Genomic DNA, 26,690 nt, shown 5'->3' on the forward strand with positions numbered 1-26,690 from the left:
GCGGTTTGTGAGATCAAGCCCCACCTTGGGCGCCATGCTGACAAGGTAAAGCCTGCTTGGGATTCTTTCTCTCTCGCACCCCCCCCCCCAACTGCACATATTCTCTCTCTCAAAATAAATAAGCAAACTTAAAAAAAAAAAAAAAAAAGGATTTATTCCTCCTATTTTATTCCCATTCCTGCAAACTTTCTGAATTTCTGTGGTCTATACTTCTAGCATTTAATTTACACAAAATCAGCTTCATTTTTAATTTCTCTCACATTATTTTTAGAAATCTGTCCACAAAAGTTTTTTTTCCTGATTATTGTTTGGATGATATAAAAAAAAAGCTGTGCCCCTAATAGGAAAGGAAAGTCATTTATTTTCATTTGAAGTTTTATTTCTTTTAATGATTAGAAAAAGTAAAATGTGCTTTCTCATCTTTTTATGAGACCCAGAGAAGTCAAAGCTTCCTCTTCTCAATCACCTTGACTGCTTCCTACAGGTCATACACAAGGTCTCTTTAAAAAGGCAGATGAGGGTGGGTACCCCATAAACCACTCCTGGGTTCATGTGAAACACTGCAGCTAGCATCCTTGTTTATTTACTTAAAGGGCATCGCCACAATCTACATTCTACAGAGGCACCACTTGGTCAGTGGAGCCTGTGACACCAGCAACACAGCAGTCTTCCTTTGTAGCTGATACTGGCTTGGTACCACTTCCTTATTTTAGTTTCTCCACTTGTCCTGCCTGCCCAACTAAACCATGCTACTTTTCCCCACAGATTTTTCAGTTACTCATCGTAACTGACAAATTACTCTCAACAGATAATCTTTCCTTCTTATAACATGCTTGGTTATTTTAGAGTTCAACAACATTACAAAGCATTGATTTTTTTTGAAATATTACATTTATAGCATCAGTAGAGTACAGAATAAGGTTAACACTATTAAGGCTAGACAGAGAGAGAAGCAAGATTAAGAAACCCAAGAGAAAGACAGACCTCTCAAAGGTCACATGCTCAAGTCCCCTAATTTCTGTTTCTTGACCACAAATCTAGGTCCATGACCATGAGGGTTTTAAGACTCTCAAAGTGCTAAGACTGGTCTTAAACTTCGGTTCTACTATCTTTTCCAATATTTCCAGAAAACTACGATCAGCCACAGTTTATTTTCATTTATCTAAAGAAGGAGAAATTTGAGAGAATCCATGAATTATCTATATATCCAGATTTACCTTCCTACAACTATGTGTAAGACAGGCATACTGTTTTCATCCAGTTTCCCAGGACATTCATTTAGAAGTTAGATCACCTAAAAATACAGATTAAGTCTTCTACTTATTCTGCAGTTACATGAAGGCTACAGGTTTTCAAATTATACCTTGTAAAACTACAGTTGACCCTAACACAAGTTAAAACTACTTTAAAGTGGGTCCACTTAAATGCAGGCTTTTTTTGAACACAGTTCAGTAATACAGATGTACTTTTTCCTTATGATTTTAATAAAATTTTCTTTTCTCCAGCTTTATTGTAAGACTATAGTATATAATACATGTGACATACAAAATACATATCAATAGGCTGTTTATATTTAATTGGTACAGCTTCTTCTGGTCAATAGTAGGCTATTAGTAAAGTTTTGGGGGATTAAAAAGTTACACATAGATTTTCAACTGTGCATGGGGATGTGGGGACAGTGTTCCAAACCCTGTGTTTTTCAAGGGTAAGCTGTATACGACTGTTCAGAGCAACTGGACTAGATGTTAATATAGCCATTTCTTTCTACTAGAGGGAAGGGACACGCCAGCAATCTTCAAAGAGTAACGGACGCCCCATCTTTGGTTTCCAAAGCATGGATGACTTGCCTAAGGGTTAAACATGATCTGGTCATGAGTCTTTTCCCAGAAGACTGAAAACAGCTGTTCTTTATGGAAAAACATGGAATATGGGGGTAGGGTGGGGAAAAAGGGAAAAAAGAATAAGGAACTAATTCAATTTTTTTTTACTTTTTCTTAAAAAAAAAAAAACATGCAAAAAGTCAAATATTCCTATGCCCATTATCTCACTCCTATGAAACTTAACTACCCTCCCCATGAGTAGTCTTAATTTTCCAACTGTTTTGCCCATCTGGCTAATAATGCAAGTCTCCAGGGGCAAGGGCAGAACTGACCGTATTTAGTATTCCACTAGTGCTCAACAACAACAACAACAACAACGAATATCTCTTTAACAGGGAATAAGTCCTTAATGATGATAATCTCACAATGAGAGACTGTCATCTTGTGGGCTGTGGTCCAGGCTTAATGCAAGGGGGAAAAAAATGTTTGAACATTTATATTATGCTATTTAAAAAAATCAGCTTGAATGTATAACTAAGTAGATGCTAAAATTAAACAGCTGATTTGTTTTTAAACCTTTTTTTGTCTCTAATTTAGCATCAGCCTAATTCAGCTCCTCTCTTATCTATTGCTTAGTGTCTTCCACCCAAGATCTGGTCTTTTGACTCCTTACTCCCAGGGTAAATCCTTCAGCTTATGAATAAATACTCCTGTGCCTCACTCTTACTTTTCCTGAAGTGAGGCTAAGTGAACCTAAAGTCAGAATGTAACATATGATGACAAAGCTTGCCCAGAGAAAGCTCTATTTATTTTCCTGAATGAGTACATTAGGTATTCATTACTCAGGGTTGTAGCAGGGCTGATGCAGGTCCTACCAAGTATGTAGAGAATTGAAGAAGGCTGCCTTAAGAAAATGGCTTATGAAGGAAAGAGAAATAATCTCATTTATAAAACAAGTTGCTGGAAAATTAGGAGAGGAATTCTGCATAAAATTATTATGAAAACTGTCTTTAGCTCATATTTGAAACATGAGAGGATCAGGTGCCTAACATTTTAATCTCAATTCAATTGACTCTGTTCATCAGCCACTCTTCAATGAAAGATTATTGATCATAATGTCCATGCCAGAAAATCAGCTATATATTACACCAGTGTTTACTTCACAATTTTGCAAACTGTACTGTGGCTATGTAATACCTTGATTTTAAGAATTACACACTGAAGATTTCAGCATAACAAAGGCAACTTACTCAAACGGTCGGGGATATGGATTACATACACACACACGGTCAGTAGGGGGGAGAGTAGAAAAGCCCATATGGTAAAATGTTAAATCTGGGGAATGTGGAAGGTGGGCAGAGGAAAGTGAGAATTTGACATAATTTTCTTGTAACTTTTCTGTAAATCTGAAATTATGTTAAAAAAAAAAAAAAAGAAAAGAAAAAGAAAACTGTATTCCAGGGTAGCCATACTTGCAGATAACTGGCTAGAGTGTCTGCCGAATTCTTTCCCAGAAATGTTGACATTGTGTAGGTCTGATGGGAAAGTGCATGGCAAGATGGTTGTAGCAGGCAATCAACAGTAATGCCAACACTTATGCTTGTCCAGGTTTGTAGCGAAGTCAACACTTATCTGTAAGTACACTTTAATGATTAGTCACAGACTTTTACATATCACTTCCTTAGTCTATACTTCCTCCAATCCCAGAAAGGACCCATTTTTAATTGCATCAATTACTGCAACTGCTGTTCCAGGAAAGAGGTTGACCAAGACCTTAAGATGTGATTTTAACCTTCTAGAAATGGATTTGAATCCTTGTCAGTTACAGGAACTATCAGTTAACGCCAACTTGAAAAACAGACTTTGCTGCAGCCAATACCTCCCATTCAAATCAGTACTACACATATTCCCTTCCCAACCCAACTTTCTTTTAAAAGACCCTGCATATTTGGACATATAACTCAAGCTGTAATGTAATAACATCTTTGGAAAATAGCTGTTCAACATTCTCTCAAAAGAAAAAAAAGCAGTGTTCAATACATTTTTTCAAGTAAATACTGGCCCACATTCAAGGTAAAAATCTTAAAAACTGTCTGCTGTATTGTTTTTCTTTATCCCTTGCTAAGTAACACAGAAATTAACACAGTCTGAATTAAATGTCCCATTTTCTTGCTTATATATGTATGCATTTTTAATAAGTTTTGATGGGGTAGATGGATGTGGGTAATGCATAGCATGCAACTAATTCCCCTGTCCACTGAGCTAATAGAGATGTGGTTTATTTAGAATTCAGAGTTGTGGTTCTGCTACTTGGGAATGGCTTTCTGAAACTCTGTGGGTGGATACTGGTAATGAAACAGAGAATTCAGAACGGCGGGGAGCATAAGGCCAAATAAGCTTTTATAGCAGAGTGTGTGTATGCACTAAAAATAATTATACATATGTAGTGGGAGGCTGGTTAACTGGGCCCACAGAGGCATTTGGTTGTTCAGATAACTAATCACAATATGAAGTCTCCCGTGACAAAAATGTTTCCAAGGTTAAACTGTCTGATTTTTAATCATAAAGAAGTGAATTTATTGGCTAAAGTTCTCTCATGTTGTTGGTCTAAATGCAATAGCCAGCCTTTTTTACCAAGATTTTAACTATAAGAAAACTATCTACCTTTTGTGGCTCCTAAATTGCGATTTGCTCCAGAAAGAGGAATTCTCAATTATAATATAAAAGCTTAGAGAAGAATTCAAGATATGAGTGTCTTTTTGTTTTTTTTTTTTGGAAGTCAAGCTTGTGAAATCTCTGTTAAAAATTACTTTCCACCAATATACACAAAATTAAATTTTTACTTTTAAAACTAGGCCCAGAAATAAAACAGAACAAAACAGAAGTTTGATTTTCCAAATTCTGATGTCCAGTTTTCTTAAGAAAGAGTTTTCTGGGCTTCCTGTCTTTCACAGCCCTCATCCATTCCAATAGGGGGTGCCAACGGCTCTCCGCTCTTCCTTGACTTCACTGAGCTCCACTCTCCAATTTGCTTGGCCTTGGGTCCTCATTACCAGTTTCTGATTCCATGTCTTTTTCTAACCAGACTACTGGAGCTGGAAGTTCTTACTCACTTTCCTCCTTCAAGTTTCTCCTCACTCTCCTTTCATCATCAGCTACCTTCTGTTCTTATCTCTACAACCTACTATTTATCAGGCACTAAGTCAGGTGCTTTAAATACGTTATCTCACTTCCCTCATAACATTTCTACAGTTGAGTCTGTCATTTTACAGAGGAGAAAATGGAGGCTCACAGAGAGGTCCAACAGTTGTCCCTGAGATTGGGAAACTGGAATGGGAACCCAAAGAGGTGCCTCTAGAGCCTACCTCCTCAACCATCAAGTCTTAAAAACACACCTTCAGGGGATTCCCCTGTTTTCTGCCCTGCTTCTCACCCTGCTTAAGATTTTCTTTGCACACAGTGGCTGTCACCTCTACAGTCACCAAGTTGTAGCTTCCACCCATTCCCATTACAATGTCTAGAAATTTGCTTAAAATCTTTTATTGATTATGCTAAACACACACAATTATATTTATTATAGTGTGTTCAGTCTTCATGTTACTTTTGTGCTTTTATTTCCACTGGGTCTGGGGAGTGGTTAGAAGAAAAAGTGTTTAGTCTTCTTGAAAGAAAAGTTACTTGTAAAGTCAGGACTGTGATTTCTGATTTAGTCACCAGTGGAAAACAAAAGGTTCTAGCTTCAAATAGAAAGTTGTGGTTCTCAGTAAATGTAGGAGATGAGGATGTACTCAAGCTGTTTATATATTAAAAAAGAAAACCTATTTATCTCTATCTCTTTCCTCACACTCTTAGAGGCAACTAATGTTTCTGGGTTTCTGGCTCTAAAAAATTTTCTTTGTTTATCTCTTCTATTTCTCCTGTAATATTTTCTATTCTTTTTCCTTCTTGTGTACCTTTCCTTTGTATCCTCTTTTAAAAGTTTTAATTTTAATTCCAGTTAGTGAACATACAGTCTTGTATTAGTTTCAAGTGTATAATACAGTAATTCAAACAGTTCCATACATCACTCAGTGCTCATCAACAAGTGCCCTCCTTAATCCCTATCACCTGTATCCCCCATCCTCCCACCCATATCCCCTTTGGTAACCATCAGTTTGTTCACTATAGTTAAAAGTCTATTTTTTATCTCTCTCGCTCTCTCTCTCTCCCCAGCCCCCCCTTTCTCTCCCTTCTCTTTCTCTCTGTAATTTTTTCCCTTTGGTTGTTCATTTTGTTTCTTAAACTCTGCATAGGAGTGAAATCTTATGGTATGTGACTTTCTCTGATATGTTGTCCTTTGCATTATACTCTCTTGCCCCATCCATGTCATCTGTTGCAAATGGAAAGATTCCATTCTTTTTTATGGCTGAATAGTATTCCACTGTATATATATACACCACATCTTCTTTATCCACTCATCAATCGATGGACACCTGGGCTGCTTCCATAATTTGGCTATTGTAAATAATGTTGCAATAAACATAGGGGTTTATTTATTTTTTTTAATATTTCTCATTTATTTCTAGGAGATAGAGAGAGAAGCGTGAGCAGGGAAGGGTCAGAGAGAGAGGGAGTCACAGACTGAAACAGGCTCCAGGCTCTGAGCTGGCAGTCAGCACAGAGCCCGACACAGGGCTCGAACCCACGAACCGCGAGATCATGACCTAAGCGAAAGTTGGACGCTTAACGGACTAAGCCACCCAGGCGCCCCCATAGGGGTTTATTGTATCCCTCTGAGTTACCGTTCTTGTGTTCTTTGGGTAAATACTGGGTAGTGTGATTGCTGGATCATTCCTTCCTTTGTAGCTTATCAAGGGCAAAATATTTCCCTATCTTAACCACCTCCAGGTTCAAGAAATGCCCAACTCCATTTCTTCTCCAACCACCACTATTTACTGGTTTTTAATGTCTCACCTATCTCCTTAACTGAATCTGCTGCTCTTATTTCCTTGTTATCAAGTGCCTCTTTAATGATATTCTGATAGCCACAGGCAACAATTTCCTGAGTCCTCATATCTCCTGGCCCCTATTCTCTTAGATCTTTCAAGATCCTGTATTTAGCTTTCTCCTTTCTTTAGCTTCCTTAACTCATTGGTTTCTTTTTCTCTTTCCCAGCCCCCAAGTACAGTCCTTAGCAGCCCCTTATTCTTCTATATTCATTCTCTTACATACCTTCACACCCTTAATCATTGCTTCTAGATCAATGATTTCCAAATTAGACCTATATTTATAATTTTCTATAGCCTATCTACAATAACATAAAATTTAGCCCATCAGACCAGTTTTTCCTCACTCTTTCCCTGACATCAACTATTATTTTCTTCCCTCAGATCCCCAATTTTTCAACTTTGCATTCTTTCTTCAGCCAACTCTAATCAGCCATTAAATCATATTATTATTCTAAAACATTTTTCTCAAATTGATCTCTCTTCCTCTATCCACTGACCACTACCCACAAAACACCTTGGAAAAAATGGGATAAGCAGAACTGGTAAGTCAAATTATTACTTTATATGCAAAAGGAAAAACCTATCCACATTAGCCCAGTGGCAAGACACTTTATAGACTGAGAGACTCTCCTATAACATTAATTCTTAGTTTATCTGGTTTGTCATATTTAGATTATATTCTAAATATAATCTAAGTTTAGACTATATTTAGATTCTTAAAAATGAGCCAAACCTATGCATAACTTATATTCAGATTCTTAAAAATGAGCCAAACCTATGCATAACTTAAGGCATCAAAGAGCTCCATAGAAAAACCACAATTTTTCCAACAGCAGGAAGTCTCCTGATAAGTTAGTTTTGAAGGAACACATAGAAGAGGTGTATTTGTTTAAAGGCACAAATGACAAACAACTGAACTGTCAGAATGCTCATAAACTCCTAGATCAAACTGGTAGGCCCTTTTTTCAAAGCATTCCTCTGTGGCTATGCTACACACTTCTCCTATCTCAAAGGTCTAATTACTGTGATTTAGTGAAGTTGAGTGGTCAAAGCTGAACAGAATAGAGCTGTATCTCAATTTTCCCAAGTATTAGGTGCTTATCTGCTACTCAAAAGCATTGCCAAGTCATACTTGCTGTCTTCCATTCACTGGAAAGCAAAGTTCTATTGCTAGACTTTGCCTCCACATTCCAGTGTCCCCTTATCACTCCTACTGACTCTAAGGAACTAAATTTTAAGCATTTCATCAGAAGGATAATTCTTTTAAAAAAATTAGTATTATATTTGTTTGTAGTAATTAGCTAATTAATCCTCCCCATCCTCACTTTAGAAAATAAACATTAGTTATATTTCTTATTCTCTAACGTTGGAATTATTTGTGTTTATGTTTCTGGACTTATTCTGTCTCTTTATAGCATAAGCTGTCAGGGGCAAGATGCATGCCTATCACTTCTTTTGCATGTTCCTACAGAATTTACTACTGGACTGTCACAGTGGTCTTTTAATAAAGTACTGGACTGGCTGAGTGACTACAGTATCTCAGCTGGTCCTATATTACACATAAGCAACCACTTCTGAAGGTGTGATCTATAACCATGACAGCAGGCAATACAATAAGATTACAGCTTTAATCGGCCATGATTATGAAATATTTCTTAAGACTCTTCACAAGGGGGGGGTGCCTTAGAAGCAGACACAGGTATGAGGAGTAAATGCCAGCCCACCTGCTGGCAGAACAGGCAATGGGACTGTCTCCTCAGATAAATGAGCAAGCAGGAAAACGGATAACACAACTTGTCTTGGAAGCAAGCAGCACGATGAGGCAGTAAAAACCCATCAGCATACATCACCCTATCATGGCTAGTGTCATTCCCAGCCTCTATTAGCCCTCGCTGCATCAGCGCAAGTCCCAGACACTTTATCCTGTTTATAATTGCTGATGAGCAGTAATAAGGCCTCCATGCCTCAGCTCCGTCCGTTCCACTTCGGTACCCACCTATTAGGTAATAACTTTTATTTACAGCCTTGCTTGATGCGCTGTTCTATTAGTACAGCCAGGAACTGAGTAGGGCAAAAAAAAAAGAGTCTCCTTAATGGGCAGTATCATCGCGAGGCTCGGATGATTTATAATGCAGCTTTGTGGCTGTTCTATCACGCTCCTCTGGTAAGACTGCTCTAGGAAAGCTATGTTTCTAACGTGCTGTCCTCTAAAAGGCACACATGTGCTATGGAACAGCACCTGAATGGCATCCCCAGATCCTCCTCCCCCCACCCAAATCCAAGTTTCAAAGGAGGAGAGGGGTATTAAATTCCCTTGATAGCTTTTTTAAATAGTGTTGGCTCAGGTATTTTGCCCCATTGGAGCAACAGAACAGCTAATTAATGGAAGTTCATGGCTTTTCTCCTTGGTAAGAGTGCAAGCTATGATAAAATAAATGACTATAAATGCAAACACACACACACACAGAAAGAGACAGAGAGAGAGAGAGAGCAGAGAGAGAGAGAGAGAAAGAGAGAGAATAGATATAACTTCATTCAAGGATCTAAGCAAACAAATTTACACAAAACATGTGGGCCACCAATAACTAGTAGCTCAACGCCAAAGCCGAGGCTTCTCAATACACACACATCCAAAACAGCAGCAAGCCTCATCACACTTCCTTTTCCTTTTAATACTGGAGTGTATTTTTATCCATCAAGTGCAAAAATGCCTTTTGATAAGACTGGCACCCTGGCTTGATAATTCACTTATATCAGCTTTTGTTCAGAGGAGAAGCTACCACTTCTGATAAGCAAAATTCAAGCAAGTGCTTTGAAACAAACCTTTGACTTAAAGTCCACATGCATTACATGTCTAGCTGGCCTATAATGCAACCACAGCAATTAGTGGCAATGGGTCCAAAGTCTCGTTTAGTAGTACAGGTAACCTGTAACTTTCCTCTCCCTAAACTTTTCAGAAATCTATATATTGCATGAGGTGCTTTTAAAAACACCTATTATTCACATATTGACTATCAAATCATCTACTTACACAGTGCCTTGCTACCTCATTCTGTTCCTTAATATAAGCAACAACTCAGGCAAATGAAAGTCTTTACAGAAAATTATAACCAACGCAAGAAAAAGCAATTAGTGGGTTATTTCCCTACCCCAGTTATCCATGTACTTGCCAAAAACCGCAGAGTATCAGTAAACAGCCATTAAAACATACCATGATAATCTGTGGCTTGTTTTTTATAATTAAACACTGGAATGTAGACCTTTTAGAGAAATGTTTGCAATCTTGCCAAATACATAGTACTCATTTTGTCCCCTGCCCCAGGAATCAAATGAACTCTTTTAGGACCTGAGATGATGAGTGCACAAGGTAAAACATTTTTTTAATCCTTTTTTCTTTGCCATGACAGATTTACTGTTTTGATCTTTCTTCAATGGTTACATTAAATGCTAATAAAATATGAAAGGTTTATATCTTCCCTAATAGTCTCCTGATGGGAACTTGCATATTACATAAGTAGGTCAAATTTCTAATTTTCTGTCTCAAATGCTGATACTGCAGACCTCAGGGAAAAGCTATACCTGAAGGACCAAGGAGAAAAAGAATGAAAAAGGGAACTGAATTACACTTGAACTCACACCCAAAGCCACCTCTCTTTAAAGCTCCACAGCATCCTTTCCAGAAGATTCATAAATATGTAATACTGACAAATAAAGCTGGCTGAAATGTTTCCATGAATACTGACTCCACCAGGAGATAAAACACACAACTGTAGGTATTTCTTAGATTTATAGGGCTACCTCTGATTTAAACACTACCACCCTTTAGCTTCTGAATCAATTTAAAGGATCTTATATAAACCTCTTAGTAATTTACAACAATAAAACATTTTCCTTTAACTGGCTTCTGAACACTGATGTGGAAAGTGTTCAGCACATCAATCTTCTCTTAACTTCCAGGTAAGAGGGGGTTTCTTCTCTCTCTCTTTTTTTTTAATTCTTGTGTCTTTGTAAGAACAAACAATAGTATCACAAGCAGACTGTCTGAGAGAAGTGAGTCAAGAAAACGTTTTGGGGGAGGAAAGGGAAACAATGAACAATACAAGTGTATCTAGTGCATGTCACTATTCATCACACTGAAAGAAAAACAGGTAACCCAAAAGGATAAACATGGGTTTTCTGGGGGGAAAAAATGAAAGGAAAAGGAAATGGAAAAGGAAAGGAAAAGAGAAAGACAAAAAAAGAAAAGTTTTAAAAGAAAGCAAGCAAGGGATATACAGTTAAATGAAAATAACATGCTTCTTGCATTAGAGTGGGATTGATGATACTTTCTGCAAAAAGCCTGCCTTGATGTTTAATGGGACAGTTTCTAGTCCCATCTGCTTTCATCTCAGATAATACTGTAACTCCCTTATGGCCCCACAAATGGTTATTTTACTTGCTATTCTACTAATTATAATCACATTTTAACATATACACAGCATTTAAAAACCATTTTTCAAGTCTATCAAAGAGAATATTATTTACTCAACATACTTGCTAGAAGAAGAGTAAAAGTGAATATAGATATGGTAAGCCAAAAAGCTGTTGACAGTACCATTAAGTTTGAAAGTTACCTATGGCTTTTTCCTTATTTTACCTTCCAAAATAAAGGGGCTATAAAATGAAAAAACAAAAGGCACGTAAGAGCGGTGAACTAGGAAAAGGAAAATTTCCTTTTTTTCATACACTAAGTAGTCTACCCCTTGATATACTCAACATAGCATAGAGTGAAAAGTTGGTTACTGTCCCACCTGGAAGGAGCAGGGTCGTTGAATTAATTACAGTTCAAGAGTCCCAGTGGAGAGAGAGCATTTCTCCACAAAGATTCCAGACAAGGCATGGTTCTATCAATTACAGCTTAAAATTTAAGATTCATCAACTGCAAGCTCCAATAAATGAAATGCAAAACAACTTATTTCTTTTGCTGTAACTCTGTAAAACAAACAAACAAACAAACAGCTACAGGCCTTTAAACAAGAAATCCTACAGAAAGGCAACAAATTTCTCTCCTGTCCCACAAGGCACTTTAAACATATAAATATGACCGCATAAAATATTCACCTAAATATCCAAATACCTTCCAAATAAAACTGTCTAACATCATAGCTTAGATTACAACATTTTGGCTTAAGGTAGAACTTCATAGAAAAGATGAAGGACGAAAGGGAATCTTCTGGTGGTCTGTTACCAAAGAAAGTGAACTATTTCTTTCATAATATACTCACTCTTGGCAAGAATGCTGTGAGAATTAACAAGGGAACATGTGTGAAACATTCTGAGCTCTTGGAAGAAAGGTAAATTCTCTCTAGTAATCTGAAAGTATGAAATGCTTTCACTCTCACATTCTAACCAAAAGCAACCTGGGACTTGGCACATTTTCAAGTCTTTGCTGACTGTTGATATTACAAAACCACATGCACCTTCACTTCATTTTTCTCTGCTTGAATACCACAATGATCACACACACACACACACACACACACTCTCTCTCTCTCTCTCTCTCTCTCTCTCTCTCACACACACACACACACACGAGAGAGAGAGAGAGAGAGAGAGAGAGAGAAAGTTTTCCATTCCACAGATTACAAAGAGTCTAAATGTTAATAGTTCTATGTGGCTAAAAGCCAGCATCTAAGGAAAAGCATTTCTCACCTAGCTCACAAATACAAACTGACCTTTCATTTGCCACTACTGTTCCTTTTTGTAATGCTTCTTAGACTCACAGTCCTCACAAAGCAATTTCTAAAAGAGTTCCCTCTCTCACTGCGATGGCTGCAGACCAACCACTCCACACCACTGTCCATCTCTCTAAATTACAATATCCACTGATCAAAAAGTAGTCACCTGAAATGTAAATAGAGACATAATCAACCATTCAGGCTTACACTCAGGTCTTGACATATTAAAACCATTTAATAATGAGTCTGATGCTAGCCTCCATATCTAATTTTCAAAGCACTAAAAAGAAATAACATATTTACTGAAGAGGTCACTAACTTTTTTTGAGTGTGCACACCTAAGACACTTAGCTATGTACCTTTAATATGTTTATATATATTAACAAATACATATATTTCTATGGGTATTTGCTTGCTTTAAACTATGTGCATGGACTAATATACAATTATGAAATCAATTTGCAAAATAGAAATTTTAAAAGGCTGACATAAAGAGCTTGTACTATTTTCTCCCTATACTTCAGAGGCTTTATATATTGTATGCCCTTCTTCAGGGACCACGGACTTAAAGAAACACTTTATTCTAGACTAAGTACATATTCTTTTTCTAATTTGACATCACTATCATGCTAGAGGCTGCTTTAGGTCCAAACTTGTATGGTCAGATTAGCTGGGAAGAGTCTGTATAGTCTAATTCAATGGGTCTCATTCTATGGCTCCTAAGAAAGAACATGTGGATGTAAGATAATCTTTTACTAATCATCTATGCCTGAAGCCTGTGTTCTGAGAGACCTTTAGGAGAGCTACTGTTTCAGTACCCATTGTGGCAGAAGCACTACAGGGCATGTGTTAGAGGCAGGAGTCCTATTCTTGAAGACTTAGACATAAAGAATACAAGACACTCCAGCAACATAACAATAAATAATTGGTAGTGATTTACAGGAAAAATGGCCAGAATCCCCATGATGAGCAACTGCTGATTTCAGGACGGCAAGATGGAAACAAGGACAGTCAACCTGTGATTCTCAAAGCAAATCATTTAATTTACCTCAGAAAATCAGAAAGTTCTGCCCTCTAAAGTCAAGGCCATTGTGTAAGGCTGAAGTCATCCAGCTAGCTCAAGGAGACTGAGGGGGGCACAGATAGGTTTCTTGAAAAAAAGTGAAGGTGGCTGAACTTGATGGCCTTTAATGTCCAAGCTAAGAAATCTCAACTTTCTTTCAGGCTTTTTAGGAGATGACCTGCATGTTGCATTAATGTCCTTCCAAGCCAGAAATTCTCAATCTCTTTTTAGTTAAGAGGTATGTGTTCACCTAAAATGAGGCCTAGAAATGTATGACTAAGAGCTCAATGCCTCCCTTATCATTTCATTTGTGGAAACCTAAAAATATTACCCTCAGTTCCTAACATAGTACTGACATGCAACAAAGAATGTGATCAATATAAAATCAATTAATGAAACTAGACATGGGAATACACTCTGGTAAATTCTAATCTACTCCTTTTTGCCTAAACTACCTATTAATGTAGTATCAACACCATCAACACCACATGTATACAGTTGGCAATCATATACACATAATCTTTAGTGATTATAGTATGACAGCACCTACCATTATTGAAGATCTATTATGTGAGCTTTATGTATATTATTTCTCACATCAAACCTATGAGATAGATTCACCATCCATTTGTTCTTACAGACAAAGAACAAATTTTGAGAGATTAACTTACTCAGAATCACATTTTGTAAATGGTCAGTCTAGGATCTGACACCAGATCTGCTTCTAGAACTCACATTTTTTTTTTTACTTTTTTAAGGAGGCTTCACACCCTGAACTCACGACCCTGAGATCTAGACTTGAGCTGAGATCAAGATTCAGATGCTTAACTGACTCATCCAGGCACCCTGTAGAGCTCACATTTTTAAAACTATTTCATAATATGCTATGTTTCAAAATCCTGTGTTTCTCTATTTCCATATTTCATCAATGATATGCTTTTCCACAATCTAGCTGGAAGTATAAGTAATTACAATAAAATGCAATATGTGGTAACGTTATATAGTGGAAAACAACAATGGCTTTAGCATCTCAAAGATCTGTGTTCAACAAACTGGTGGTTGTGGGGGGAAGGGCGGGCAATGGGTGAAATAGGTAGTGGGGATTAAAGAGTACACTTAGCATGGTGAGCACTGAGTGATGTGCAAAACTGTTGAATCACTAAACAATTACTTCGGTTTCAACTTAAGTGTTGAATCGCTTCAGTTTCACGAATCTGAACTACAATAACACTGTATGTCAACTATACTGGAATTAAAAACTCAATTAAAAAAGAATGAAAGATCCACGTTCAAGTCCTGACTCTTACTTAATAGTAATATTACCACCCCAGGAAATGCGTAACTTTCTGAGTGCCCATTTATGTCATTTATAAAACAGGAATAATTATCTTGTAGAACTGTTCTGAAGATTAAATGAGTATGTATGTAAAGCATATTGAATGGTACCTAGTAATGCAGTAAGCATGCAATCAACATTGTTACTGTGTTTAGATATACAAAACAGGAAAGAGGTATGCCTAGAAAATAAAGCACACAAGTACATGAGATCCAGGAAGGGTTCCTACTAGTTTCAGTGTCTAAGCTGAGCACGAGTCTCCTTCCGGAGTGTCTGAGAATGATTCCCTGACCACCTCAACATGTTAGTAATGCCAATGGTAAAGTGCGCCCTGAGATCAAAGACTGAAAGGAAAGAAAGACTAAAGTGTAGTGTGCATGTGAAGTGCTGGACGCGAGCGAGATCAAAAGGCTCTGAGTGTTTCCCAGCTTCTGACCTCTTACTGGCTGGTCAGGATGGCCTGGACACAGCTCTCTTCTATCTTAACCACGAACTACTGAGGAGAGCCTGGATGCTGGGCACAGGAGGGATGAGAGCATGCCAGGACTATCACACCTTGCCTCAAAATGTGTACGGGAGAGGAAAATTAAGTTACTCAGAGTTCAATGCCTAGATCTTACTCTAAAACTCTGCAAGGACAGGCCTATTTTAGGTTTAACATCAAAACTATGAGCATTTAAAGGGACTGAGGTTTCAGTTTAACTTTGTGCACAGAAATAGTTTGTGCGATTTCTATTGAGGAGTTAAAAAGACTTTTATGTTTCGAAAAAGACTTTGACTGTGACCTTTAGAAAAACAATATAATTACTTTGGCTCTTCCAAATATAATCTTAAAGTTATTTTAAATAGCAGGGAGCATTATTAGAAAAAGCAAATATTGTTTAAAATAAATGAAGCTGCAGACTAAGCGAGCAATGGGCATTACAACTGCTCTTTAGAAAGCTGTAAGATTCATGACTTCATGTCTAATAAAAATGTCACAGATGCACAAAGATGTTTTTGGGATTCAATGCATCTAAAAAGAATGATTTCATCATACCCCTGGCTTTAAGACAAGTGGAAGAAATGTTCTAAAACTATTAGGATACTATAATCATCAAGTTAAAAAGTTGACAACTTCTTTCACCCTCCAGCCTCCACTATTTAAACAATGTTTTTTTTTCCAGTAGGTCCAAGACTGAGACAAATTACATACATGCCAGAAACTAGACAATTACTTGTATTTTTTGTATGTTTCATGTCTTAATAATATTCCTCAGACATTAGGAAGTAGGTAAGTTTTCATGTCCACCTTCTTGGTTCTAGCTGCCAGCATTAACTCACTCTGACCTCTAAGAGCACCACTGTGATCCCCTGTTCACTCTACCTCCACTCCCAAAACTTAGCACATAATATATCACCTTCACAACTGATGGAAGAAATTAGAGAGTACCCTGGCAAAGACACCATGTTTAAGCCAGTAACTAATTTCTGTGAAGAATCCAGGTAAGAATGAATCCAGGTAAGAATGGTGTACGTACCTGTACCACAGGGTCTTTTGGTTGGTGTGATTAACGAGACATGAGCTGTGTCTGTGCATGGCCCACCTAGAAACAGAAAGGCAGGCACATCAGTCAGGACGTATCTTCTACATGCCCGAAGCTCCTATCCTGGATAAAGAGAAATCTAAAAAGGCAGGGATCAACCTGCAAATGTGCATGAAGAGGGGCAGTAGGAAAGATGGAGGTAGTACCAGAAGGCTAATTTCTAAGGACCTAATTTTAGTTCAGCATTTTAGACTATACGTCCATATTCTTTCTAAATAACAACATGCTTTTCATAAAAAATAACTGAGTTCCATAATGTTCACAAGTTAAGGATATACTTTTAACCAGAATTCCAATGCAGGTGAGAGAAAATTACCCAAAAGTTTGGGAAGATGAGTTTTTCCACAAAGCAGTAAGCAGGAGCACTCCCTCTTAAGCTGATCTTAGCGGTCGCCCTACCTTTGAATTTACTGTAAAAATAGCCTTACTCAAAGAGAGGGAACTCCCAAAGGAACAAAAAACACTGCTTTACAGACGAAATATAGATCATTTTAATATATAAAGAGAGCATTACTGAACAAGGAAGAATATCTACTTTAATTCTAATATGATAGGAAGAAGGGCCTTTATGGAATCTTGTGAACCCAGAGATCTGGGAGACAGGCATAGTTCAAGAGTATGCAAGGGATATAGTCAGTTACTGGGTGAAGACTTGAAAAGCAGAAATTTTATTCTGCAGAATTAGGACCATCAATAAATTCTTAAGTTGATATTGATATATATACTCCAATACTCCCATGTCGGAGACCACACCCTACCTTTTGAAATAGGAAGTTACTGTATAAACATGAGTACTAGTGGTTCTTGACATGCCCTAGGATGGGCAGTGGTGGTGATCATAAAGGAATAAAACATACAGGCAAATGTTACACTATTCTGAAAAGGTTCCTCAGGTGATGATGACTAGCAAAGGGATACATAGTTTCTGGGCACAGCTGTAAGCCAACAATGACAAGAGTTCATATCACTGAAGTTACCCAGTGAAAAGGAAGGAAAGGTGAAAGAGCTCTGAGCCCTATTCCAGAGTTTATGCCACCAACATCCACAGGTCTAGGGACCTGGAGATCCCACCTAAGAAGTTTATCATTAGTTCCACCCTTTCCTACCCCAACGCCATAAGAGCAGCCAACCTTAGTGGGTGTAAGACGACACAGAAGAGGAAACAGGAGAAGGGAGGAAAAACCAAGCAAGTGTATTGTTAATATCAAACAGCACTTAGTAAGTCCTACTATTTGTCACCACCTGGGTTAGTCTCATGCTCAAACAGTTTATATCTTGTTAGGAAGACAAGATTTGTGTACATAAAGAGAAAACAATACATGACAGCAAAAAAGAGCTGAATGGGAAATGACCAGGTGCCAAAGAATATGGAACAAATAATAAATGCTAAATGTAATCAGGAAGAATGATATTCAACATTAGCCAGCACCACCAGGAAATACTTCTCAAGAATTTGAAAATGAGGCTAGAATAAATTGAAAATTAGAAAGGCCAAAAGAGCAAGACATTTCAATTGAAAATTTTTCTACAAACATCACAAATATTAGAGAAAGCTCAACATACTAAAATTCCAGAGTCCAAATGGGCAACATGGCAAACAGGCAACATGAAGAGTCAATGAGCTGCTGGAAAACCTGATACAGATCCCACATCCGTAAGAACCCTCTAGGCACTGGCTTTGATAGATCCATAAACACACTTGAGCTTTTTCCTCCATGTGAGGTTTTTGATTTTAGTTTTGTTTTTTGTTGTTGTTAACCAAAGCATTTTGATTTCTGGGAAGTGATAGTCTGTTACAGAAGACTCCATTTAAAGTCCTGCAACTACACCCTACTTGCTCAGTAATCCTGGGTAAGTTTAACTAAAAATGGGCATAGTAAATTGCCCATAAGCCACAGTGCTGATGAGATCATCTATACAAAAAGACTTCATAAATTATAAAGCTTTATATTATGTATCATCACTTTCTCTTCCACCAGATTTTATGCTCCCAAGAGCCAAGACCCACTTTGTCATCTACTCTTAGGTCATGACAATGTCAACAGTGGGCAATTAATAGTGTTTATTAAGTGACCACTCCAAGCTACTTGATCAAATTGGGAGAGTAATGTGCATTTTTTAAAACCTTTTTTTTAAAAGTGCGGTATTACATAAAGAAAATGAAACACTAGAATGAAGCACATAAATCTTAAATAGACACACTGAAGGATTTTAACATATATACTTGCATTATATATATGTGTATATATATAAACAAATACATACATATATATATATGTATGTGTATATATATATTTGCATAACCATCAGATAAAAACACTAGGACATTTTCAGAATCTGGAAAGTTCAAAGGAGCATTTTCAAGGTAGAGATTCCCAGACCCAGACTCTGGAAATTTTGATGCAATAGTTTCGGGTAGGCACAGGAAGTAATTTTAGCACACATTTTAAAACCAGCTAAACACAATGTAAATATTAACAACCCAGTCAGTTCTAATCTCTGATAACATTTTCTTTAACTCCCAGCTCAATATCTGGCCAAGATCTCAGAGCACCCACAACATTGCAAGCTGCACAGAGCACAAGAGTCAACAGCAGCATAATTAACAGAATACTTTTTTAAAAAGGACACAAAATAATTCATCCAGTAAAATTATGAGAGAAGGGAGAAATTGGTCACATCAAAACCCCTAAAGAAATTTAGCTAGGACTCCTGAATTAACACTCCCATGTTTACAAATGTAATCTCTACCTCAGTCTGTAGACTGAGAGCTGATCTTTTTTAAAATTCCTAATGAATGAATTTCTGTAGGTTTTGGCAAATACACAAATAACTTTAAGGCTACCTAGCATATCTCAACATGCATCATCATGAAAGTGTTCTCCAGAGAGCTTGTTAAACTAACAACCCAATCCAATGTATTCACTACATTATAGTAAAGTACAAATAGAACCATAGTTGAGCCAAAACAAATTGACAACATGAGTAACTGGCAGTGATAATATATCCCAGCTTTGATAACTGGACAATATTATAAACAGAAACCTTGGAATTAAGTTTGGTCTGGCAGACTATAACCTATGAAACTTTTTAAAATCAAAAACAGTCGCTTATGAGCACTGCACATACATTCTACACTAATTGTGCTGTCATACAAAATTCCTTTACTCTCAAATAAAAGGAAGAGTCACAGGAAGATACTATCTACCTTTACACAATTACAGGTCTTCCTCAACTTACAATGAGGTTACATCCCAAATATCCATCATGAGTTGAAAATCGCAAGTTGAAAATGCATTTAATATACCTAACCTACTGAATATTGTAGTTAGCCTAGCTTGTTTCTTAAATGTGTTCAGAACACCTACATTAACCTACAGTTGGGCAAAGTCATCTAACACAGAGCCTATATTAAAGTAATAAATATCTCATCTAATTTACTGAATAGTGTACCAAAGGTGAAAACCAGAATGGTTGTATGGGTACAGAATAAGTCTAAGTGTATTGGCTGTGGACCCTTGTGATGGTGAGGCTGAGGGCTGTGCTCACCGCTGCTGCCCAGCATCACGAGAGGGTACTGTACTATATATTGCTAGCCGAGGAAAGGATCAAAATTCAAAATTCAAGTATGGTTTCTATTTAACGCCTATGGCTTTTGTACCATCATAAAGTCTAAAAACCATCCTAAGCTGAACCACTGTTAGGTCAGGCACCACATGTAATTCCAAATCAACTCTGTTAAAATGAATACAGAAAATTAAGGACTACTCAAGGGGAATCTTCAAGGTTTTGTCCACAACAATAAAAACATAACATGGGTGCCATGTGGTTATAGCCAACAAAATAATTTTGAGAGCTGATGGTGAGGGTCAAAGTTAGGGCACCTGTTCCATCAAATAATGGAGTTGGTTTTCCTTTACTGGGCTTTCTAATGCATGAGAGAAGGGCAGCATATGGTCCTTTGGCCCTACCACCTCTCCTTTCCAAGCAGCAGGTAGACAGAGATAATAACTGAAGAGCAAGGTGAGGAAGCCTCTTCAAGACTGGGTTGTGTAAATGAATATAACTGTGTATGTGCGTGCATGTTATGTGGTCAGTGGGATCACGGTTAGGAAAAGAAATGTATTTCAAAGCACAGCATGATTCACAACATTACTATCTAGTCTACAGTAGTGGCAATTAAGTTTGGAAAAATAAGTTTTGGGTTTTTGAATATTTAAAAAAACAACAACATAAAATTCCTTGTTTAATGACAGGCTCTCTGGCAATTCTGAACCAGATGATATGAAGATAATTCAACCTAATCTTTTAGACAATCACTAAGAGTACTTTTTTGCTAAAGCATATTAAATATCTGATTTTTTTTCAGACTTCTTCACTATCTGCAGATATTTACTAATAGACTATAATTTTGAATTTGATATTACATCCAGAGGACTTTTTCGTAAGTTTCAACAAATTTAGAGTCTGGAACTTCAAGTAAATAATGTCTGTGGTGGCTTGTGATTTGTGACCAGAAGTCTGAATACACTATTTTGTCTTCTAGGGATGTTTCTATTCTTGTATTAAAGGTGTCCTACATAATGTAGCACTATGGATTCCATTTGCAATTTCACATGACAGGCGTGAAATAAAATTCTTCAGCTGTATTCCCAACAAGAAATCTTTATACTGTTTCCTATAAGGTAGTGGATTTTCTTGGAAAAGCAGTACTAATTTCAGTCCTATACAGTTGAAGACGCGGGTCAAATCTGCATACTAACTTCACTGTAACCTGCAAAACCAGGAGGACTCAATGAAGGTATCCCATTATTTATGAACACTCCTATTTCAAGCTGAAGCTGAAGTAGAACTCTTAAATTTTCTGTCAGCTTTCTATAGAGTTACTGAGTATGTCAAAGAAACCTCTAAGGTACCCACGTAGTAGTCAATCCAATAGACTGGTTGAAGCCTGTGACTCAAGGAGGAAGCAGAGAACATAGGAGGCAGCTGCGTTTAGGATGGCAATCATCTTAGGAACTCTAAATCTAAGCTGAGTAAATACAGAAAAATAGTATTTCTCCTTAACCTTGAAAATCGAGATGAACAGGGGCACCTGGGTGGCCCAGTTGGTTAAGGGTCTAATTTCGGCTCAGGTCATGATCTCACGGTTTGTGGGTTTGAGCCCTGCGCTGGGCTCTGTGCTGACAGCTAGCTCAGAGCCTGGAGCCTATTTCAGATTCTGTATCTCCCTCTCTCTCTGACCCTCCCTTGTTCATGCTGTTTCTCTCTCTCTCTCTCTCTCTCAGAAATAAATAAAAAACATTAAAGCTAAAGAAAATAGAGATGAACAATCTACCCACAACAGCTCTGTTAAAACAGATGTGATAACTGGTTATTTTTGGCTCCTGGATTCAATAGCCCTCATTGGCTGCAGGTATACCATGTGTTAAAAGCACATCAATTAAGAAAAATGGACTGTCAAGAAGTCAGTCAGCTAAAAATTGCAAGAAGCTCGATAATCAAACAAATATTCTACTATCAGCTCTTTCATGGTAACTGCAAAACATTAAAACATAAAAATAGCCATTCCTTTTGCAAATTTATAACACTTCAATATTCTTGCTTAATTAACATGACATTTACATAACAGTATCTAATTAATTTCCAACTAAAGGCACTGTGGGCTAATTAGAAATGCATCATCCTTTTTTAACCAGCTTGTCAATTTCACTCTATCATAATCTGCACACTGTTTACCTTGCAGCATCTCACTTTCCTAGGCTCAGTGTTCAAAAGGTAATCTCTGACAACAGATTCAAGAGATACAATTCTCCTCCCTGTCAAGAGATTTATAATATCTTATCAAGAGTTTTTTGATGAGACAACTCAAAAAAAAAAAAAAGGCAAAAACAAAAAACCTATGCAACGGAGATAGTGAAATAAACTCTACACTGTCTCGTGATGTGCCTATATTAAGAATGTAGGAGTTCCTGGGTGGCTCAGTTGGTTAAGAGTCCAACTTCGGCTCGGGTCATGATGTCAGGGTCCGTGGGTTGGAGTACTGCATCAGGCTCTGTGCTGACAGCTTGGAGCCTGGAGCCTGCTTCCGATTCTGTGTCTCCCTCTCTCTCTGTCCCTTCCCTGCTTGTGCTCTCTGTCTCTCCAAAGTAAATAAATGAACGTTAAAATGTTTTAAAAAAATAAAAGATAAAGAATGTAAAACTATCTTTAAAATATTCAAAGAATCTGTATTTCTTCTGCAGTAAGATATTCCTTCTCTAAAAGCCTTCAATACATACATAGACACTTAAAATGGTAAGAAGTGACCAGTAAGAAATGAACATCAAGGACAGATCAGAAAGTACAATAAGTCATCTCCTTCAGAAAAAAGTCAACCTCACCCTAAACCTGCAATTCATGAATTGTTTTAATCAGAAAGAACACAACTAATCTGTCTACATAATTGAGTTTGAAAAGCACCATCGATTAAAAACAAGGATACATAAAGATATAATGAATGGGAATCTAAGTTTACAGAAAATCTTCAGCACAGATAATAGCCCTCCCATTTCTCCAAATGAAACTTTCAAATTAAACTATTTACAAAGCTTGTTACAGAATCTAAGTGTTAATCCCTCCGTCAGAAATTCTAATCCTAACGTATTGCATGATCTCTCACACCATTTAGATCTAAATTAGGGATTCATGAGAAGGGGATTTTCAAAGTGGGTCAGAAGTAGCGACTGATAGCTGTCTATTCTGCTTATAAAGGGCTTCTCAACAAAATTTCAAAACCATACTACTCTCGCTCCCCGAAATAATTATAGCGCTGGGCAGCTCTGCAAATGTTAGGATATGTTTGTGTGTGGGTATGCTCATTAGCCTATTTGTTCAAAAGAAATAAAATTAAAAATTCTCCCATACCACTTTCCCCAGGGAACAACACTACAAGCAAAATTAAACCAGTAATGCTTTCTATTCACCTAGTACTGATGGACTCTTACAGGAGTTAAAGTGGACATCCCTGCTGGGGCCAGAGAATGTGTTTTGGAAGAAATACTCTCATGACCCAGCAATGGCCTTAAATGGAATGAGCCTCAAAGGCAAGGGTAAAGACTGACTCACTTTAGTAATCTAGCATGTTAGGTTTTCAAAAATATACTTTCCACTGCTAAATGAAAATGATCCAGGCCAAAAGCAATTACTGAACATAAATAACTATTCAGAAGGGAAATGGAACAATTTTAAATATAGTTGATTTCTCACCATATTTACATGTTGATCTAGCACAGCAGTTCTCAAACATTTTAGTCTTGATAACTTTTTACACTTAAAAATTATCAAGGACACTAAAGTGCTTCTGGTTATGTGAGGCATATCTATTGGTATGTACCTGATTTGAAATTAAAACTGAAAAAATTTAAAAACATAGCTTCATTTAAAATTCACAAAATAATTACATGTCAGCATAAAAACATACTGTTTTAGAAAAAGCAATTTATACCTTTTGAGAATATTATGATATGTTTTACAGGAAGACATCTGAATGTTCATCTGCATTCAATTTTAAATGAAGGATATCAAGAAAATCCACCCTTCACACAGATACACATTGGGAAGAAGAAGGACCTTATGGACCCCTGAATGGATCTTGGGGACTTCATAAGTCCTTTGGCCACACTTTGAGAAGCACTGGTATAGAACAAAAAATGAATCTAAAGGTTAATATAATTTCCAACTTCTCCGTACTTTCCTCATATGTCAGTTGGTTTACTCAGGTCTTGCAGAGAACAACTGGATGCACTAGTATTTATAAAAGTAAAACATTTAGCCCATTCTCAACAAAGTGTTAAATATTTTGAGTAAATAAAGGCAAGGGGTAATAGAATAAACTCTACGGTCATAATTTCAACCCAGAACATTTTGTTTCTGCTAATACAGGAAGAGTAAAAACATGTTTCAAGGAATTAAAAAAATTCTGAGCAATTAAATGTTTGATTTCAGTTTTTCAGATGTGATCTCTCACCCAGAACTCCTTACGATCAAAACAGAGCTTCCAATATATCACATCCAAAATGTGATAAAGTACAACAGCACTGAAATAACACTGAAATTCTAAGACACCAACTACCATCTTAGGGATCAAAACTAGAATCCCTGTGGGGCACCTGTGTGGCTCATTCAGTTAAGTGTACGACTCTGGCTCAGGTCATGATGTCGCGGTCTGGGAGTTCAAGCCCTGTGTAAGGCTCTGTGCTGACTGCTGAGAGCCTGGAGCTTGGTTCAGACTGTGTCTCCCTCCCTCCCTCCCGCTCTCCCTCCCTCTCTCTCTCTTTCCCTCTCCCCAGCTTGCACTCTCTCAAAAATAAACAAACATGAAAAACTTAAAAAAAAAAAAAAAAAAAAAGAAACAAAAACTGGAATGCTTTTTTGAGAGGTCCAAATATCACCTGGCTAATAGTTCTATTTTTTGATACTTCTTTCTCTCTGTGATAAAGCTTATTTAATATGGATATGAAATCAGGAACTGTCACTTCTTCAATTTAGGCTTCACTTCTGACTATTTACAGGCATAACTAGCGCCCAACACAGATTTCTGTATTTGCATTTTATCATCAACATGAGCATGAATCTCACAACATTAATGGAGAAACCACTCAGCATTATAAGAGCTTTTATTTTTGACATCATATTTCAGCTACCAAAGGTGCTCTCCTAAATCTTGGCCTACGTCAGCAACTGAAAGGCTGCAATGCCATCCCCAGAAAGGGAAGTAACTTGTGCATGTTCTTCATGAGACACTTCAGAGAAAATGGAAAAAGACTTTACTTAGGCCGCAGGTATTGCCCTGTGGACATTTAAAAAGAATTTTGAATGCAGGTGCCTTCTTCCTTGGCTCTTTGGTGAGCCTCTCCTATAGGCAGCTGGACCATTGCTGGCAATGTGTTCACAGTGACAATGAATGTAAGGTACCTGCATCCAACCTTCTACAGAAGCAAACGCAAGCAAGTCTTACCAATGGGACCTCTCTTTGCAAAAACAGTCACAATTTGAATTATGTAGAGAAGTGTTTATATGGATATTTTGAAATTTAAAAACTTCCTTGCAAAGATGGCATGCTACTGTTTTTATTAAATAAAAAAACTGTCCTTTTGATAGATCAGAAAGTGAAATGGTTTATGAAATTACAGAGCACGTGAATATAAAATGTAAAGTTACATGTAGACACTTTCTGGCACTGGCAGCTCTGAATTTTAAGAGAGAAGTTTACAAACACAATTAAAATATAAGGTTAGAATAACCACTTTTAACACATCCAAATAGATGGTCCTATCAGAATATGATTTTTTCAGCCAAGCACTTCTATCATAATAAAGCTCAGATTTAGTTTAAAATCAGCACTGTCACCCATTACCTGTATCAACGCAAAATAAAAATATGACAATTGCAAAGGGCTAAAACTGTGTGAAATGTAAATGTTCACCGTGACCTTTACTTTCACAGCAAAGTACAGAATACTTCACTTAATAAGAACATAAAACAAAAATCTGCATTTGCAAAGAGGGGGGCAGTGATAATGTTGCTTCAAAACCTACTCTGAATCCCAGTAACTTATAATCTCATAGGTGCCTGAGAAAATTTTCATGGGAAATAAACTTTTCAGATTTGCAGACTTGTTAAGGGACCCTGAAAAATGAGTATTTAAAATCTGCTAGTCTTCTGTTAGGCAAAGGGGAATCCTAAAGGGGGAAATTCAAGTGATAAAAGAAATACTTATAAGCAAAAACTATTCCTTCACAGCAAGCAAGTGGCTATCTGCACAGTTAAAAAAAAAAAAAGACAGTATTCCATTATTCCAAAAGCTCTGGTGGATAAAAGAAATTAACTGTCACTACCACTAGGCAACTGAATTTCAAATTTTGGTAGGAAAACTGCCTTTTTGAGTGGCTTCATCTTGGGGTTACTTACTGAATGCACAGTCACAGAAAATAATAAAAGAACATTAAGTAGCTGTTTCAAATCAGGTTTGGGCAATAACATACTTCTCTTTAATGTGCCAAAACACATGAAGTATTTTTCCAGAAGTAAGAATTAGAAAACTTTTCTAAGTATTTAAATCAGTAAGCATTTATGGAGTACTGCCTTGCCAAGCAAAGTGCTGGGTGCTCTGGGGAAAAGCAAAGCAACATATAATAAA

At 37.1% G+C, this 26,690-nt stretch overlaps 1 protein-coding gene across 2 annotated transcripts in view; it reads right to left on the minus strand.

The window, feature by feature from the left end:
• ZFAND3 (zinc finger AN1-type containing 3) overlaps positions 1 to 26,690 on the minus strand; it is a 337,118-nt gene that overhangs the window by 41,639 nt on the left and 268,789 nt on the right. Inside the window, exon 4 of one of the 2 annotated variants that reach the window (XM_039235306.1) lies at positions 16,445 to 16,510. The exons of the other annotated variant lie outside the window; for it this stretch is intronic. Within the exon in view, the coding sequence (XP_039091237.1) occupies positions 16,445 to 16,510 (66 nt within the window). The remainder of the gene's footprint in view (positions 1 to 16,444; positions 16,511 to 26,690) is intronic. 2 annotated transcript variants of the gene reach the window in all.

This window comes from Hyaena hyaena, unplaced genomic scaffold (genome assembly GCF_003009895.1).
Source record: "Hyaena hyaena isolate Hyena2069 unplaced genomic scaffold, ASM300989v1 scaffold_96, whole genome shotgun sequence".
Taxonomy (NCBI): Eukaryota; Metazoa; Chordata; class Mammalia; order Carnivora; family Hyaenidae; genus Hyaena; species Hyaena hyaena.